Source organism: Triticum aestivum, chromosome 5D (genome assembly GCF_018294505.1).
Source record: "Triticum aestivum cultivar Chinese Spring chromosome 5D, IWGSC CS RefSeq v2.1, whole genome shotgun sequence".
Taxonomy (NCBI): domain Eukaryota; kingdom Viridiplantae; phylum Streptophyta; class Magnoliopsida; order Poales; family Poaceae; genus Triticum; species Triticum aestivum.
In genome coordinates, this window is record NC_057808.1 from 558,946,434 (window position 1) to 558,961,523 (window position 15,090).

Consider the following 15,090-nt stretch of genomic DNA (forward strand, 5'->3'; position numbering starts at 1 on the left):
AAGTCCCATGGACCTGCTGCCATGTGATAATGAACGGATGCTGGTCAGTGCATGAGGTTTAGAAGGCGGCAGTATCTAATCTTTCTGCACTTAATAATGGTCGACGACGACTAGTCTACGTAGTTGCACAGTTTGAATAGATACATTTGTGGAAATTCCACATAGCTCCAGTTGGAATTGTCTCCCAAATCTGCACGTATCTTGAATATATAGAATACTTCGTTTACTTTTGCACTTCAGCATTTTGTTAGATAGCTCCAGGCCGTGTCGTTATGCTTGCCGCACAGATAGAGGTGATGACTTCCATGGCATTGTCGACAAGTATTGCTAGCTAGTGGCAAAGCTGGCGTAGACGTTTTCGTCCGCTCCGATCGGGTAATTTCCTGGACGTGTGGTGCATGTTCGAGTAGTATCGCTCTCGTTCGGACTAAGGTTGGAAAAATATTCAACGGGACAGCAAGATGTTTGCTCTGCACTGTATTGCTATTCTTAGTCGTCATGTAGCCGCCGGCAACGTGATTGATCGATGCACTTGTGGCACAGAGCCCATATAAACTCACCGCTACCCTTGATGTTCACTCCACACGCAGCTCAATGGCCGCTCCATCCATGTCTACCCGCATTCCCATCTTTGTGTTAGTCCTACTCTCGGCTGTGTCAGCTTCTTCTCCCAGTCCGATCAATGGCAATGGCAGTGACATCGACCTCGCCGCGCTGCTCGCTTTCAAAGCGCAGCTCGCCGACCCTCTCCACATCCTTGCTGACAACCGGACCACCAGCACGTCTTTCTGCCACTGGGACGGCGTCTCGTGCAGTCGGCGTAGGCAACGTGTCACCGCTTTATCATTGGTGGATACACATCTTGTTGGATCTGTAGCTCCTCACATAGGTAACCTCTCTTTCCTTTCCATCCTCAACCTCACCTGCAACAATCTGACGGGCTCCATTCCGGTAGAACTTGGTAGGCTACGTCGTCTTAGGTATCTCCGTCTCATGGGAAATAGGTTTTCTGACTCCATACCTACTACCCTTGGGAACCTCACAAGGCTTGTGAGCCTTCGTCTGGGTCATAATGAACTCTCGGGCCAGATCCCTCCTCAGATGTTGGCCCATATGCACAACCTTAAAGAAATTGTCCTTAACCAAAATGAATTGATTGGACAAATACCATCGTATTTCTTCAACAACACACCTTCTATGGCATCCATCGATTTTGGAAATAACAGTCTGTCGGGTCCAATACCACAAGCAGTTGCATCCCTATCCATGCTTGAGTTCTTCAGTGTACAGTATAATCAACTCTCTGGTCTACTTCCACAAGCCATGTTCAACATGTCTAAGCTGCGAGTTATGGCGTTCGAAGAATGCGGTAACCTAACTGGAATGATTCCGAGCAATCAAAGTTTTAGCCTCCCAATGTTGCAACTTTTCACACTAGCCGGGAACAAATTTGCCGGTCGGTTTCCAATAGGCTTAGCATCATGCCAGTACCTGCAAACACTTGATTTGAGTGATAACTCTTTTGTGGATGTTGTGCCAACATGGTTAGCCAAATTGCCAAAACTCAGAGTGCTTGCCTTCGGTTCTAATAACCTTACTGGCTTCATCCCAGTTGCTTTTAGCAATCTCACTAGTCTTAATGCACTAGCACTCGACAACGGCAATCTTAAAGGGGAGATTCCACCTAATTTAGGTCATATACATGAACTCTCGTATCTTAATCTTGCCTCCAATCAATTGACAGGTAAAATTCCTGCTGCCCTCAGCAATTTATCGAAATTATCAAGCCTAAGTTTGTCTCATAATCAATTGTCTGGCCAAGTACCAACAACACTGGGAAAAATCGTAGCTTTAAACAAGCTTCTATTCCACACAAATAATTTAGAAGGAAATCTAGACTTCTTGTCAGCTCTTTCCAAGTGTAGACAACTCCAAATCCTTGATATGGGGTCTAGTTCTTTCACGGGTGTCCTCCATAGCTATGTGGGAAACCTCAGTACACAATTAACCATGTTCATTGCACGTGATAACAAGTTAACAGGTGGACTTCCAGTAGCGATTTCAAACCTAAGCAACATTTATCTGATAGATATTAGCAACAACCGATTCACTGAGCCCATTCCAGAATCCATCGTTATGTTGGAAAATCTTGTACATCTTGATCTCTCCCACAATGATATGTTAGGCCCTATCACAACACAAATGGGTATGCTCATGAGTTTAGAACGTTTGTTTCTCCAATCAAATAATTTTTTAGGATCCATACCAAGCTGCTTTGGTAACCTAAGTTTGTTGGAAATTATTAACTTGTCCAATAACCAATTAGGTTCAACCATACCGGCTAGCCTTTTCCACCTAGATAAACTTATCCAACTAGATCTTTCCCACAATTTATTTGTTGGTGCACTACAAGTCAATTTTTCTAGTTTAAGACAAGCAAACTACATGGACATTTCTTCCAACTTCTTGATAGGAAGCATCCCAGAATCATTTGGAGAACTCAATATGTTGACAAACCTGAATTTATCACATAATTATTTCAAAGGCTCAATTCCAGGCACACTCGAAAAGCTAAAAAGTTTAGCATCATTAGACCTGTCATTTAACAGTCTCTCTGGTACGATTCCCATATTCCTTGCCAAGTTTACATATTTGATTATCTTGAACCTCTCATTCAATAGTCTAGCAGGCCAAATACCAGAGGGGGGTGTTTTCTCAAACCTCACCTCGCAGTCCTTGATTGGGAATGCTCGTCTATGTGGAGCCCCGCGCCTAGGATTTCCACCCTGCTTCGACAAATCTCGCTCAAGTAATAGACACTTGCTACAATGTTTACTTCCAACACTCGCATTAGCTTTTGGCGCCATTGTCATTTCTTTATACCTATGTATCAAAAAGGAACTTTAGAAGGGAGACGTCAAAGCTTCTATTGCTCCAACTGCTGTCATAGACCATCAGATAGTCTCCTATCAAGAAATCATTCGCGCCACCAATAATTTTAGTGAGGAAAATATGTTGGGATCTGGAAGCTTTGGAAAAGTCTTCAAGGGACAACTAAGCAATGGCTTGGTGGTCGCGATAAAAGTTATTAACATGCAGCTCGAGGAGGCCATCCGAAGCTTTGATGTGGAGTGTCAAGTGCTTCGAATGGCGCTACACCGCAACCTGATTAAAATACTCAACACATGTTCAAACCTTGACTTCAGAGCACTAGTGCTTCAGTACATGCCAAAAGGCAGCTTAGAGATGATCCTACGTCGGTCTCAGAGTTCATGTCACCTAGGGTTCCTTGAAAGACTAGGCATCATGCTCGATGTGTCTATGGCGATGGAATATCTACACCATGAGCACTACGAGCTGATATTGCACTGTGACTTGAAGCCTAGCAATGTGTTGTTTGACGATGAGATGACGGCACATGTGGCTGACTTTGGCATTGCAAGGTTGATTCTAGATGACAACTCCATGATATGTGGGAGTATGCCTGGAACAGTTGGGTACATGGCACCAGGTACCTAATTAGCTTGCTCTTGTGATGTTTTCATCCATATACTTATTAAACCATTAATGATTGCGTCTATAGTAGAGCAAGCATGTTTCAAATTTTTATTTATGTTCCTGTTGAGCAGAGTACGGATCACTTGGAAAAGCCTCAAGGAAGAGCGACGTGTTTAGTTACGGAATCATGCTCCTTGAAGTCTTCACCGGAAGAAGGCCCACCGATGTCATGTTCGGCACACAACTAACCCTTAGGCAGTGGGTTCATCATTCATTTCCTGCTGAGCTTGTCCGAGTCGTCGATGGTCAGCTTCTGCAAGGCTCCTCTCTTTCAAGTTGCAGGTTGGACGATGGAATTCTTGCATCGGTCTTTGAGGTTGGGTTTGCGATGTTCCAGTGACTCTCCACGGCAGAGGATGACAATGCGCGACGTGGTCGTGACGCTAAAGAAGATCAAAGCCGAGTACACCAAACTTGTAGCAACTATTTCAACTAGTTCATCACAGTGAACGAGTTCATGTGCTTATGTCTCCTCTGTATGTTTTTTCTTTGCGAAATGGATCATCTATATCTATTCTACTTCTGTACTTAGAATAACCACGTAACTTCATGTATGGGCAGGAACGAAATAAGTTGCATCGGGCTGTATTTATACTACATTTGATAAAGCTATTTAGGCACGGTTTTCTTCTCTCCTATTGTGAGAGTCGCATTGCGGTTCCCTTTTAATCATGAACAAAACTGAACAAGACCAAAAAGTGGAGCTTATCTTCTTCCTCCCTTCTGTTCCCAAAACTGAACATTTGGCATCTCTGATCATCCTAGATGTTTTCTCTCGCTTGGCCCCACCTAGGATTTTGTTCACGCTCCACCACTGGGCGTCATCACCAATAGCGTGCTGCGTACTGAGTAGTTGGGAGCATCAGCACAGCACCTTTTGCCGAGAACTGTTCTCAGCAAAGCATTTGCCGAGTTTTTTTTTGTACTCCTTCACCGATTGGAACCGGCACTCGGTAAAGCAGTGGATTCCAGTAGTGACAAGAGCAGAGCAGAAAAAACAGAGTAGTAAAACAGAGGAGACACACAAGCTCTATATGTCCCGGCAACGAATGCCCCCTTTATTTTTCCCTTCCTCTTTGAACTGCATGCCCACATATATGGGTTTATTAAATAGACAACTCCACAGCTGACTATCCAATGAACCGCCTGAATCGCAGTCACTTAATTTGGTCCAAGTACTCCTTGGCAACAGTTGTTGGCAAACTGCAACTCCACTCTGCACCATGCAGCAGATTCGTAGCAGTTCCGTACTCCGTCACACAACTAATGTGCGCCGTTCGCACTCAACTCCAACAAGTTTAAGGCTAACCCTCGTGGTTGGTCTCTAGCAGGCACGGGCATTGTGCTAGTGTATGAAAGAATGCAGACATGTGTTGAAAAAAAAAGTAGACACCAGAACAAATATTTCAAAAAAAATGTTAATCATCCAATTAAAAAATGTACAATATGTATAATAAAATGTTCCCGGTGACTACGAAAACTTTGCATTGTAATGGTGTGTGAAGCGCATATGGAAGGGTCATGGTGAAATAAAGAAGTCTGGGAATCACGAAATAGAAGAAAAAGTGCACTCCGTGAGAAATGTGGAGAATAGCCATCCATTTATACCATCAAATAACAGTTAAGCAAAATTATATATGGGAAAATGTAGACATGTGTTGAAGAAAAAGGGGGAAAAAGAAGAAAAAAAACCCTATGAAAACTAAAAAAGAAACAAAAGAAAATGAAGAAAATAATGGGGACCAGTGAAAGTCAAAGAAAGAAACAAAATAAAACGGAAGCAACAAAGAAAAACAGAGGAAAGCTGCAAAACCCGATAAGAAAACAAAGAAAAACTAACGAGAAACCATAAAGAAAATACACTGAAAAAGAGAAGAAAAGAAAACCAATGATACCGTAAAAAATAAATAAAAAATAATGAAAGAAAACCCAAAAAAACTGGACCACTCTAGCCATTGTACAAGAAAAAAGAAAATGAAAAACTAGTCTACAACGACCGAACAAGTCTGAACACCGGAGGCGAACCGGTCCGAGCGAGCGAACGAGTCCGACCGAACGAGCGCCCATGGCGAGGCGAGCTATCATCTCGCTAGCCGTTTCAGCACAAAATTGCTGCACTTTTGGAACAAATGGAAGCCCAGACCCAGTTTTCTTTTATGCGATGTAGAGGCATAAGCAACGACGATACAGCAGCTATAGGCGTCCATTTACTTATCCAGCCACTGAGACCAATCAAGGTACTGGGAATCAGTACGACATTTACCTCAGGAAGTATTCAGCACAAACATTCCCGACTAAAATAGATGTTAGGTCATACCAAACTAATTAAACAGCTGAAAGACAGTAAAAAATGCTCGGGAAAAATAATCCATAATCCCGAATGCAGATCAGATCTCATGTGCTACTCATTAAAGGAAGCATTCAAACACAGCGTTTTTGGAGGTGTCCCATGTTTGAACTTCGTTTTTCATGTCTTGGTCTTAAGAGATGCGCATTTCAAGCCTCCTTCAGCTCACCATGTGCATCTAATAGATGCGCTGTGTGTTGTAATCAAATCCAGAAAAATAATACATGTACACTACTTCAGGTAAGGAGCTCACAAAAGGACCAGGTAATCTAGCTAGTAGACGCATTCAGATAACTAAATCAAACATGTTCAGCGAAAATTTTGTCCATACGACGCCCCGGTCTTAATTCTCGAGTGAGCAAAGCCAGAATGAATATTACATCTCTATCTAGAAGAGTATTCAGAAGAAATAATCCACACTCCAGATGCCCAAACAGAGAGATTATGTCTTGATAATTGTGAAAAGTAAATAATGGGAATTCAATGTAGCAATTAGCAACCAGACCACTCTCACCGTCTTTCTGAATGTGACCATCACCGTGCTTCAGGCCTTCCTTCAGTATGCCACTCCAAGTCTCCAAGTAACCCAGCCAGCCGCATATCATCCTATATAGCAGTGCCAAAATAAATTTTAGAAGCCAAAATCATTTTTGGATAAAAGATGCATTTTAATGGTAAAAGAAAGAATGGTCACAGTCTGTATTAATACCTCTTGCAGTTGGGATGAGGATCATTCCACTCGGAAGATGAGCATCTTAATTCTCATCAGTGCCACCAATGTCTTCATTACGCCAGTATTTCCTCCAAAAAGTAATTCTGGGATGGTTTGGATGTGCACCTGCTTCAGCCCTGATCGCAGCCTCTGCAGCCTTGCTCTCGGAAGGTGTAGCGCCCCTATTGTCAAGCCGTGCCGTTGCTTCTTTAAGACATGTGAGATGCTCAATGCCTAAATAGAAGCCATATGTTTTTCCCACTGACACATTGATAAGCAAACCAAGTTCCTTAAGCTTGGGCATAGCCCCTTTGACAAATGTAACGTTTGCTGACGCATAATTACTATCGATGGTAAACTGCTTCAGAATTGGGAATCCTCGGACTATAACCCTATCATCAGATCTTTTTTTGAACCATAGTTTTAGGCAAAGTAAGGCCGGGAGCTCCCCAAGAGTGTGCATGCCCTCCTCTGTTAATTCAGCTAAATTGATGTCTAGGAAAGAAAGGCTGCTGAGTGCTGGAGCGATCCACTCTGGAACTTTCGTGAAATAGAAGCTGATCTCCATATAGAATACAATAAGGCATATTGGCAGAGGGGACCAAGACCCTAAGAACTCGAGGGAACCATCGTCCCCTATTATCCTTAAAGACCGGAGCTTGCGGCTGCCAAGCTTGCACAGTGAGGAAAGTAACATTTCCTCATGCCTCTTGAAATCGTCAGATTCTCCACCATAGAGATATATAGCAATTTCCTCCAAAGCTGACAGGTTCCCAAGATCCTCCATGGCATTTGCTGGACTCTTGGTAATACTAAAGCCTGATATCTCCCGTAAGTTCCTCATATTCCCAATCTTCTTTGGTATAATTGTCCAACCTCCAGCAATTAGGTGTTGTAGTTTGGTCAGCTGAGCGAATCCAGTTGGCAAGTCTTCCACCACTGTTTCCCCAAAATCTAGGGTCTCTAGGTCACGTAGCATCATGATCTCTGACGGTAGCTTTGATATGCTCGTGCATCTCAAGTTTAGGTACTTTAGTTGGAGCAATTTGCCAATACTTTTCATATCATACTCTTCCAAACCCTCACAACCTTCAAAATCTACTACACGGAGAGCTTCAAATTTAGCAAGACTAGGCAAGTGTTTGATGCAAGCTGAAGATGTTACTGTCAGGGAACGAACATGGCTTAGATCTTCTTGTGCAAGTAAATGTGCAAGCTCGTGATCAATGTGCTGGATCGATAGCCGCCGAATAAAACCTTGACGATTTTCCAAACTCGTTTGGCCCCCACCTAACACAACGATGAAATTATCTTCATTTGATTTTGAAATAATAATTTCTAGCATCATGTCATGGACTCGGCAAGCACGAGCCTTGCCATCATAGCCAACGTCCTCAGGCTGTACCATGCTTTTGTTGACAAGCTCATAGAAATATCTCTCAGCGACTTCTTGCCGGCTTTGTCCACGCTCTTCAGGGATAAACCCTTCCGCTATCCACCGCCTCACTAACCTTTTTCGATCAATCACATAATCCTCGGGGAATACACTCAAATACAATAAACATGTCTTGAGATTAGGTGGAAGATCATTGTAGCTAAGTAATAGTATCTTACTCATTCCCTCCAAACTCTGGTTATTTTGGAGTGCAGAACCAATTGATCTTCTAATCTTCTCCCACTCCTCCTTGACAGCTGGTCTATTTGCTAACAAACTAGATATACTAACAATTGCCAGTGGTAGGCCTCCACACTTTTTCAGGATTTCATTTGAACTTTCTTTCAGCATATTAGGGCAGTTGTCCTCAGAGCCAAAAATTCTTCTCAGAAACAATCTTTCGGAGTGAAGATCACCTAGGGCTGCCATTTCATAGACACGGTCATCACTACCAGGACAACATGATCTTGCCACATCAATAATGCGTGTGGTAGTTATAATTCTGCTAGAACAATTATTGTCTGGAAAAGCACACTTGATATTGCTCCATGCTTGGGTAGACCATATATCATCCACTACGACAAGATACCTAATAAATAGTAGCAGATGATGTTAGCTGATTTTGAAAAGGAATTCAACTACAAAAATAAACATGCAGTTAAACTCCAATGATGCAAATGCTTCATGTACTGGAGTGGTTAACAAGTGGGACACACTTCTTGGTTGTTGCTTATGTTTCCATCTATATTTCATCACACACCACTTCAATACAATTTAAGTGGAACACTAGTGCTCATTCACAAAAACAATGTTTATCTGTTATATTTTTATCTGCAAACATTGTTTCTTAATGCTTATTTAAATATTGTATATGGAATATATTCTAATACAAGTGACAAGGATGAATTGCACATGTCACAATTGTGCTCTGTATTTCTTCACGTGAAAAATATAACTGTACATGAAAGAGTAACCAGTAACTACCAAAAATTGTGAAAACATTTGCATGGAATGTTCTGAAAAATAACAACAGAAGTTAAAGTTACCTTTTATCTTTTAGCAGTTCTCTTAGCTTTGCAATGGATGTCGCTTCGTCCCAAATTTCAATATCTTTTCTGAATTCATCAGGGCAAGGCACTTTGTAGATCAAATCCTTGATAATATTCTTTATAACTGGCTTTTGTGAGACTGATACAAAAGCCCGGCAATCGAAATGCCCTTCAATCTTGCGATAGACCTCATTTGCGAGTGTTGTCTTTCCTAATCCACCAAATCCAACAATTGACAACACCTTAGGATCCTTGGTGGAGCTGTTTGCTTCTTCTTTCAACATCCACTTGACAAGATCATCTCTTAGACCCTCCACACCCACAAGGTGTGCCTCCTCCGCAAACAGAGCACACAGCCGAGGATCCACGGCGGCATGCTCAGTCTTGCGACAAGCAGTCTCACTCAGCTTGTAACTATCCTTGAGCTCCTTCACATGCTTGATGCGGGCCTTGAGCTCCTCGATCTGGTCGGCAATTCCACAGCGAGAATCGAGCGTCTTGAGTAACAGAGCGGTGCTGCGGAAGAACTCCTTGAAGCCGCCGCGGCGCCCGTATTTGCCGAGGTGGCGGATGAACTTGTCGATGCAATCCTCGGTATCGTATGCCAGCTCCCTGAGCAGCGATATCCACGCCTTCACCTGGACGCCCGGATCTTCGAGCATCGTGTACTCCTGGAGCGCGGCGTGCATGCTGGTCAGCTCGGCCTGGAGGGAGAGGATGTCCTTGCGGACGCCTCGCACGCAGCCGAACTTGCCGGCGAGCAGGTCGGCGAGCTTCCGCAGCAGCGGACCCAGCACGCCATGCGTGGCGCTCACCACTGACATCGATAAAGCCCCCTAGCTCACCACTGCATCTATGTAAGTCGTTGTGTGTTTGTGCTGCTGGGTGTGGAGAAAACAGATCGATCAATGGGTGTGGTGGGCAGCAGGAATCGATATATTTCGTGGTGCAGTGATGCGCATTTGGGAGGAGACGGCGGCGGAGGAGGGAGTGGGTGAGCAGGAGGTGGCGGCGGTGGGGGAGTACAGGACTGAGGAGTGACGAGGACGAGCTAGGGTTGGCAGGCCCGTTCCGTAGAGCACAGCACAGCAGTGGAATACCCAGCCGAGCGACGGTCCCTCGATCAACATTATTGATCACTTCACGGCAAATTGAACAGACGTAAATGTATGAGCACTTTGCCCACCGGTGATGCTCGTATACAGTTTAAAACTAATTTAAGAAAACACAAATTTCATCAAACATGATTGATTTCAGCAAACACAAATTGTTCCGGTGTGTGTCCTTTAGGATCTTAGCACGACAACTTGTTGACTGTCTACTATAATAAGGTTTTCTCGGCTCCCGTAAGGAAGGGGCGACGACGGCGGCACGCCTTCGACTCGCTTCAGTGTTTGTAGTCGTCTTTAGGTGGTCTACGGACCTGGATGTATTCCATTTTACTTCTAATGTTCCTTGTACTACCATGATGTTTGGTGAATAAATTGAAAGTTTTTCTCGCAAAGAAAAAAAAAGAACACGGACAAGTGCAGCTGGAAAACGAAGAAGCAACTAATTTTTTTAGAGCATCTACAACTAAACTTGCTTAATTTGGCTCCCCATACGTCCGCAGATGTGCCCCGTCAGTGCTCGGACACATCCGTTTTGAACCTCACTTTCCTTGCAAAACAACCATACCTTTCATACTATCCTTATATTGTCCGGTCACATACATATGTTTGGTGGAGAGGAAGAGAGAAAAAAAATAAAGAATAAGAAAGAGAAAAGTGGCATGTGGTGAGCCAAATCCTACATGGCACCCTGGCTGACACGTCCAAACATCCCAATATCCATGGGCGGAGTTAGGATTGGTTCAATTCCAGGGCCACAGGCTGCTACAACGTTGCTACAGGGTCGCTACAGTGCGCACACTGGTAGAGTAACGAGGCAATGCTCCTTCAAGCCACGCGGCTTGGGTCTTTGATCCGCCACTGCCAATATCCTCCCTATATATGGCTTGAGGCTTGAATATGGGAATTTGTGGCTTGGACATGCTCACACAAAATGAGGATTACGGTTGGATGAGTTTTTCTATTCTTTCTGCTGTCCAGATAGTGACCGGGCTGTTCTGATGAGACCTTTGAATGCTTCGGTTGTGGATGCTCTTAGCTAGGCTGGACGACCATGGATATGAAATGGTGCGGAGGAATAAACCTCTTCCTCTAAGAATAGGTAATGAGGGCTGGCATGTGCAGCGCATGAGAGCATCTTCACTCGCTCCCCCAACAGGACCCCATCACCTTTTTTATCGCCGGCTCCAAAAAATCGGCCGTCGCGTCCCAAGAAGCCCAATTTTCACCGGTTAGGGCCGAAATTGGCGTCGGCGGACCCAGGCCGAACCTGATACGCTGGGGGCGCCCGGGGCTGTCGGGAAACGTTTTTGGCGCGAAAGCCTGGTGGACCCGCCGAGAATCTTCGTCGACCTCATCGCCTCGGTTTCCACCGGGAATCAATGCGAGGCAGCCGCCGGTCAGCCTTCCATTGATTCAGGGGCGTCGCGGTGAAGGCGCACCCCCCTCCCGCCACGCGTCCACACAGCTGCCGCCCGCTCGCCGCCCACTCGCCCCTAGAAAAGTCGCCCCTCCCTCGCTGCCGCTGGACGCACACTTGCTCGCCACAGCTTCTCTCTCTCGCCGCTGACGCCCCTCTCTTCTTCGCCGCCGACACCCTCTCTCCCTTTCTCAAGTCGCGAGCATGGCCGAGCACTTCCCCAGCGACGGGCCGGCGGCTAACGGCTTCGGCCGTCGCCACCTGCATGAGGCGGAGGCTCGCCTCCTCTACGAGGCGGACTACCCAGTGCCGGCCGACATGCGGGTGGCGGGATCATGGAGGCTCATCGCCGGTGAAGTCCCGGTGCCACCGCCGCCCGCCGGTGCTGAAGGCCGTGCCGAGAGCGCGCGAATCTGGTTGTCTCTGCCAGAGCACACGCGGCAACAACAAAGGTACGCTCCCGACAGCCACAATTTGTGGACGGCGTACTTCGAGCGTCGCCATGCCGAGTAACTCACGTCCACGAATGGTGTTGAACCCCGCCGGCGCCACAACTCCGAAGACCGGCGTCAATGGTGGGGCGTCCCCAGGCACACTCTCGAAGCCGTCCTCGAGTACATCAAGGCCGACAACTCGCCACAGATGGAGTACCCGGTGGCCCCCTCCTTCTCTCGCCGCCGCGGCAGTTCCTGGACGCCGAGGCGAATGGAGACGGCGTCGTTGTCCTCCTTGGGTTCCCGTTCCTCCAGGTCGCCGCTCCTCCCCGTCAAGCCGGAGCCGCGGGAGACACCGCTCGGGCGGCGCACCCGCGGCGGGCCCTTGTCATCAACAAGGGCGATAGTGTCCCTTCTCCTCCCTTCTCCCGCCTCGTCAAGCCGAAGACCGAGCTAACGCTCCTTCCCGTGAAGAAGGAGCACGAGGCCATGGCTGCCGACCTGGAGGACGGCTTGGCGTGGTCACGCCAGGACTATGTCAGGGAGGAATTGGAGCGCCAGTGTCGTGCTCTGGAGGAGATCGCCACGCGGCGCCGCGGCCACGACGAGGGTGGCCTCGTCATCCTCGACGACAGCAACGAGGAGGAACCGGCGCGACCAACCCCGCCTGCATCGGCGACGCGGGTCAGCGGTGCAGCAAAGACAGCGGTGGCGGCGTGCAGGACGACGACGGCGGCGACAACAGCGACTACACCGCCTTCTACAAGCTCCTCGGCATGTAGAAATGCTCGGGCGGCGGCGGGCGCCAATGTTTTTTAATATTTTTATTATGTCTTTTTGTTATGTATAAATATGAATGAAACCCGCTGAATATAAATGAAACCTGCCTAAATTTAGCCGAATTCGTGTCTTTTTTCGTCTAATTTTAGCCGAACTTCAATTCAAAAAACGGTGTCTCGAGGCCGACCTGGGGTGTGGTTGGGAACCCGACCGCCCCCACTATCAAATAGCGCCGGCTAGCCTCAGGAGACGCTATTTTAGTCCTTGGGACGCCGAACGGCTGGAGATGCTCTGAGGTAAGTGGAACCCGAGGTAAGTAGGGCTAGGCGTAACCGTATTAAAACAACCCATGTCAGGTTTCCGACAGGGAGTGGTATTCTAGCTCCCGTTTATAAGCACGAAAAGAACCTTTAACCCATGAGCAGCGGAGAACGAGGAGGAGCAACAATTTTTCCTACAAAACATTTGTTTGGTTCACACAACAAAGGCTGGCACATGAAAGTTCACACCCTAGCATGTGCACCGCACAAACTTTTCAAGAACAGCCCGTGCCTGATCCCAGCTGGAGGAGCCTTGTATATAGTATACATTACTCGTAGTAGTACTCCATTCACGTTAGTAAAACGAAAACACAAATTATACCGTCAGTCATGCATTCTAACGGCCATTTGTAGCTACTTTTTCTTACGTGGATGGCACCAACTTAAACGTCAGAATTTCATCAGAGAGACCAGATGTGTTGTGGTACTGCAATACAACTTGGCAAAGAAAATTGTTATGGTCAAAGTCAACAATCCCGGCCTTTAGTTGCCACATCATCAAATCCACTCATAAAACCGTCGGAAGGTTCATTTAGACCAGGATTAAAGAGTATAGGGTACCAACTTCAGGGATTTAGAGGTGAGGATTCATTTGCGTCAAGCTCTACAACTACAGGGTTTATTTTAGACTTCACTCCGCTGTAGCATGTGCATCCACATCGAAGGAGCCAAACTAATGCTTGGTGCCAGAGAGCACCGGTACTTAATTCACGTTTTGGTGAGCTTTTGTTGACTCACCTAATCACGATGCATGCATATGCATGGGTCCATTTAGCAAAGTGAGACATGGACGCGGTGTTTTGTGCTTTGGAGCCGGCTGGAAAGAACCAGGAAACTGGGTGGTGCGCATTGAGTAGTTGCAAGAGCTTTTCTTGGCCTCACCCAACGAATGATGGCTAGCATGTTATATACAGAAAATGTTGCAAGTAAACCAGTAAAGTATTCAGTCCATATATTACACCAAGAGCTGAACCGCTGACATATACAGAAGACATTCTGTTGGCGTGGATTTTTTGAGGTTTTGATGGAATTTTTGTGGTTTTGGTAAAATCTGCAGATATATTATCGATGATCGATCAAGATAGAGCATCAGTGCATCAAATTGGATCATCACCACCGGCACTCTAGTGATGGCTTTCACTGCTAGCTACAGGCGGGTTTGGTACCTGGGCCGGCCAGATTTGCAGCACCGGCTCTCAAGTGATGCTTTTGACTCGCTTCTACACCACTATTCAGGGTCTGATGGTCGCTAATTCTGAGTGGATGATAAGCTTTCAACTGGCTAAAGGAATTGTTCAATGATGGAAGTGAAAACAGAAATTCCGGCAAAAGATAACGGAACACTACTAGGAAAAATGCTAGCAATAGCGCGGGGTTTTACCTTACAACTAAACTTTAGCAGTAGCGTGGGATTACCAGCGCAACCGCTAGCCATACATATAGCAGTAACGTGCTTGCTAAACAGCGTTGCTGGTAATATCAGCAGCGCTGCAACCAAAAGTGCGCTACTGCTAAATGCCTAAACCCACGCTACTGCTACGTGCACGCCCCGCGCTACTGCTAATATTTCCTCCTTTTTCTGCATATTGTTGTTGTATTTGTACAGGTTTAATACAGTAGTCTCATCATATGATTTTATGATCATGATGAGTTATTATATCAGTGGATGAAAGAGACGTGGATTAGATTCAAGTGAAGGCAACATGGTGCAGATCCAAAGTACTACTATTCCATACATTAAAGTAGAGGCAACATGGTGCAGATCCAAAGTAATACTATTCCAAACTTCATCACTTTAGTTTGGATTAGTAGTACTTTCGATCTGCACCATATTGCCTCCACTTGAATCTAATTCACGTTTATTTCACCCACTGGTTGGTGTGTGTGTACAATAACTCATGATGACCATAATGATATAACAACTCA

The 15,090-nt window shown here is 45.9% G+C and overlaps 1 protein-coding gene and 1 pseudogene across 1 annotated transcript; one reads left to right on the top strand and one right to left on the bottom strand.

The window, feature by feature from the left end:
* Positions 1-594: 594 nt before the first annotated feature.
* LOC123123872 (probable LRR receptor-like serine/threonine-protein kinase At3g47570) lies at positions 595-4,216 on the top strand (annotated as a pseudogene).
* A 1,462-nt stretch (positions 4,217-5,678) lies between these two features.
* On the bottom strand, positions 5,679-10,038 carry LOC123123874 (disease resistance protein Pik-2-like). The gene is made up of 4 exons (XM_044544515.1): positions 9,099-10,038; positions 6,712-8,641; positions 6,615-6,673; positions 5,679-6,511 (listed from the first exon to the last, which is right to left on the bottom strand). The coding sequence occupies exons 1-3, from the start codon at positions 9,923-9,925 to the stop codon at positions 6,671-6,673; spliced, it is 2,760 nt and encodes a 919-aa protein (XP_044400450.1). The 5' UTR covers positions 9,926-10,038; the 3' UTR covers positions 5,679-6,511; positions 6,615-6,670.
* Positions 10,039-15,090: the final 5,052 nt, after the last annotated feature.

Bases quoted from the DNA above. Each gene is read 5' to 3' on its own strand.
- LOC123123874 (XM_044544515.1), bottom strand. From the start codon at position 9,925: ATGTCAGTGGTGAGCGCCACGCATGGCGTGCTGGGTCCGCTGCTGCGG. The intron at 8,642-9,098 runs GTAACTTTAACT...ACTATTTATTAG, and splicing joins GAACTGCTAAAAGATAAAAG to GTATCTTGTCGTAGTGGATG.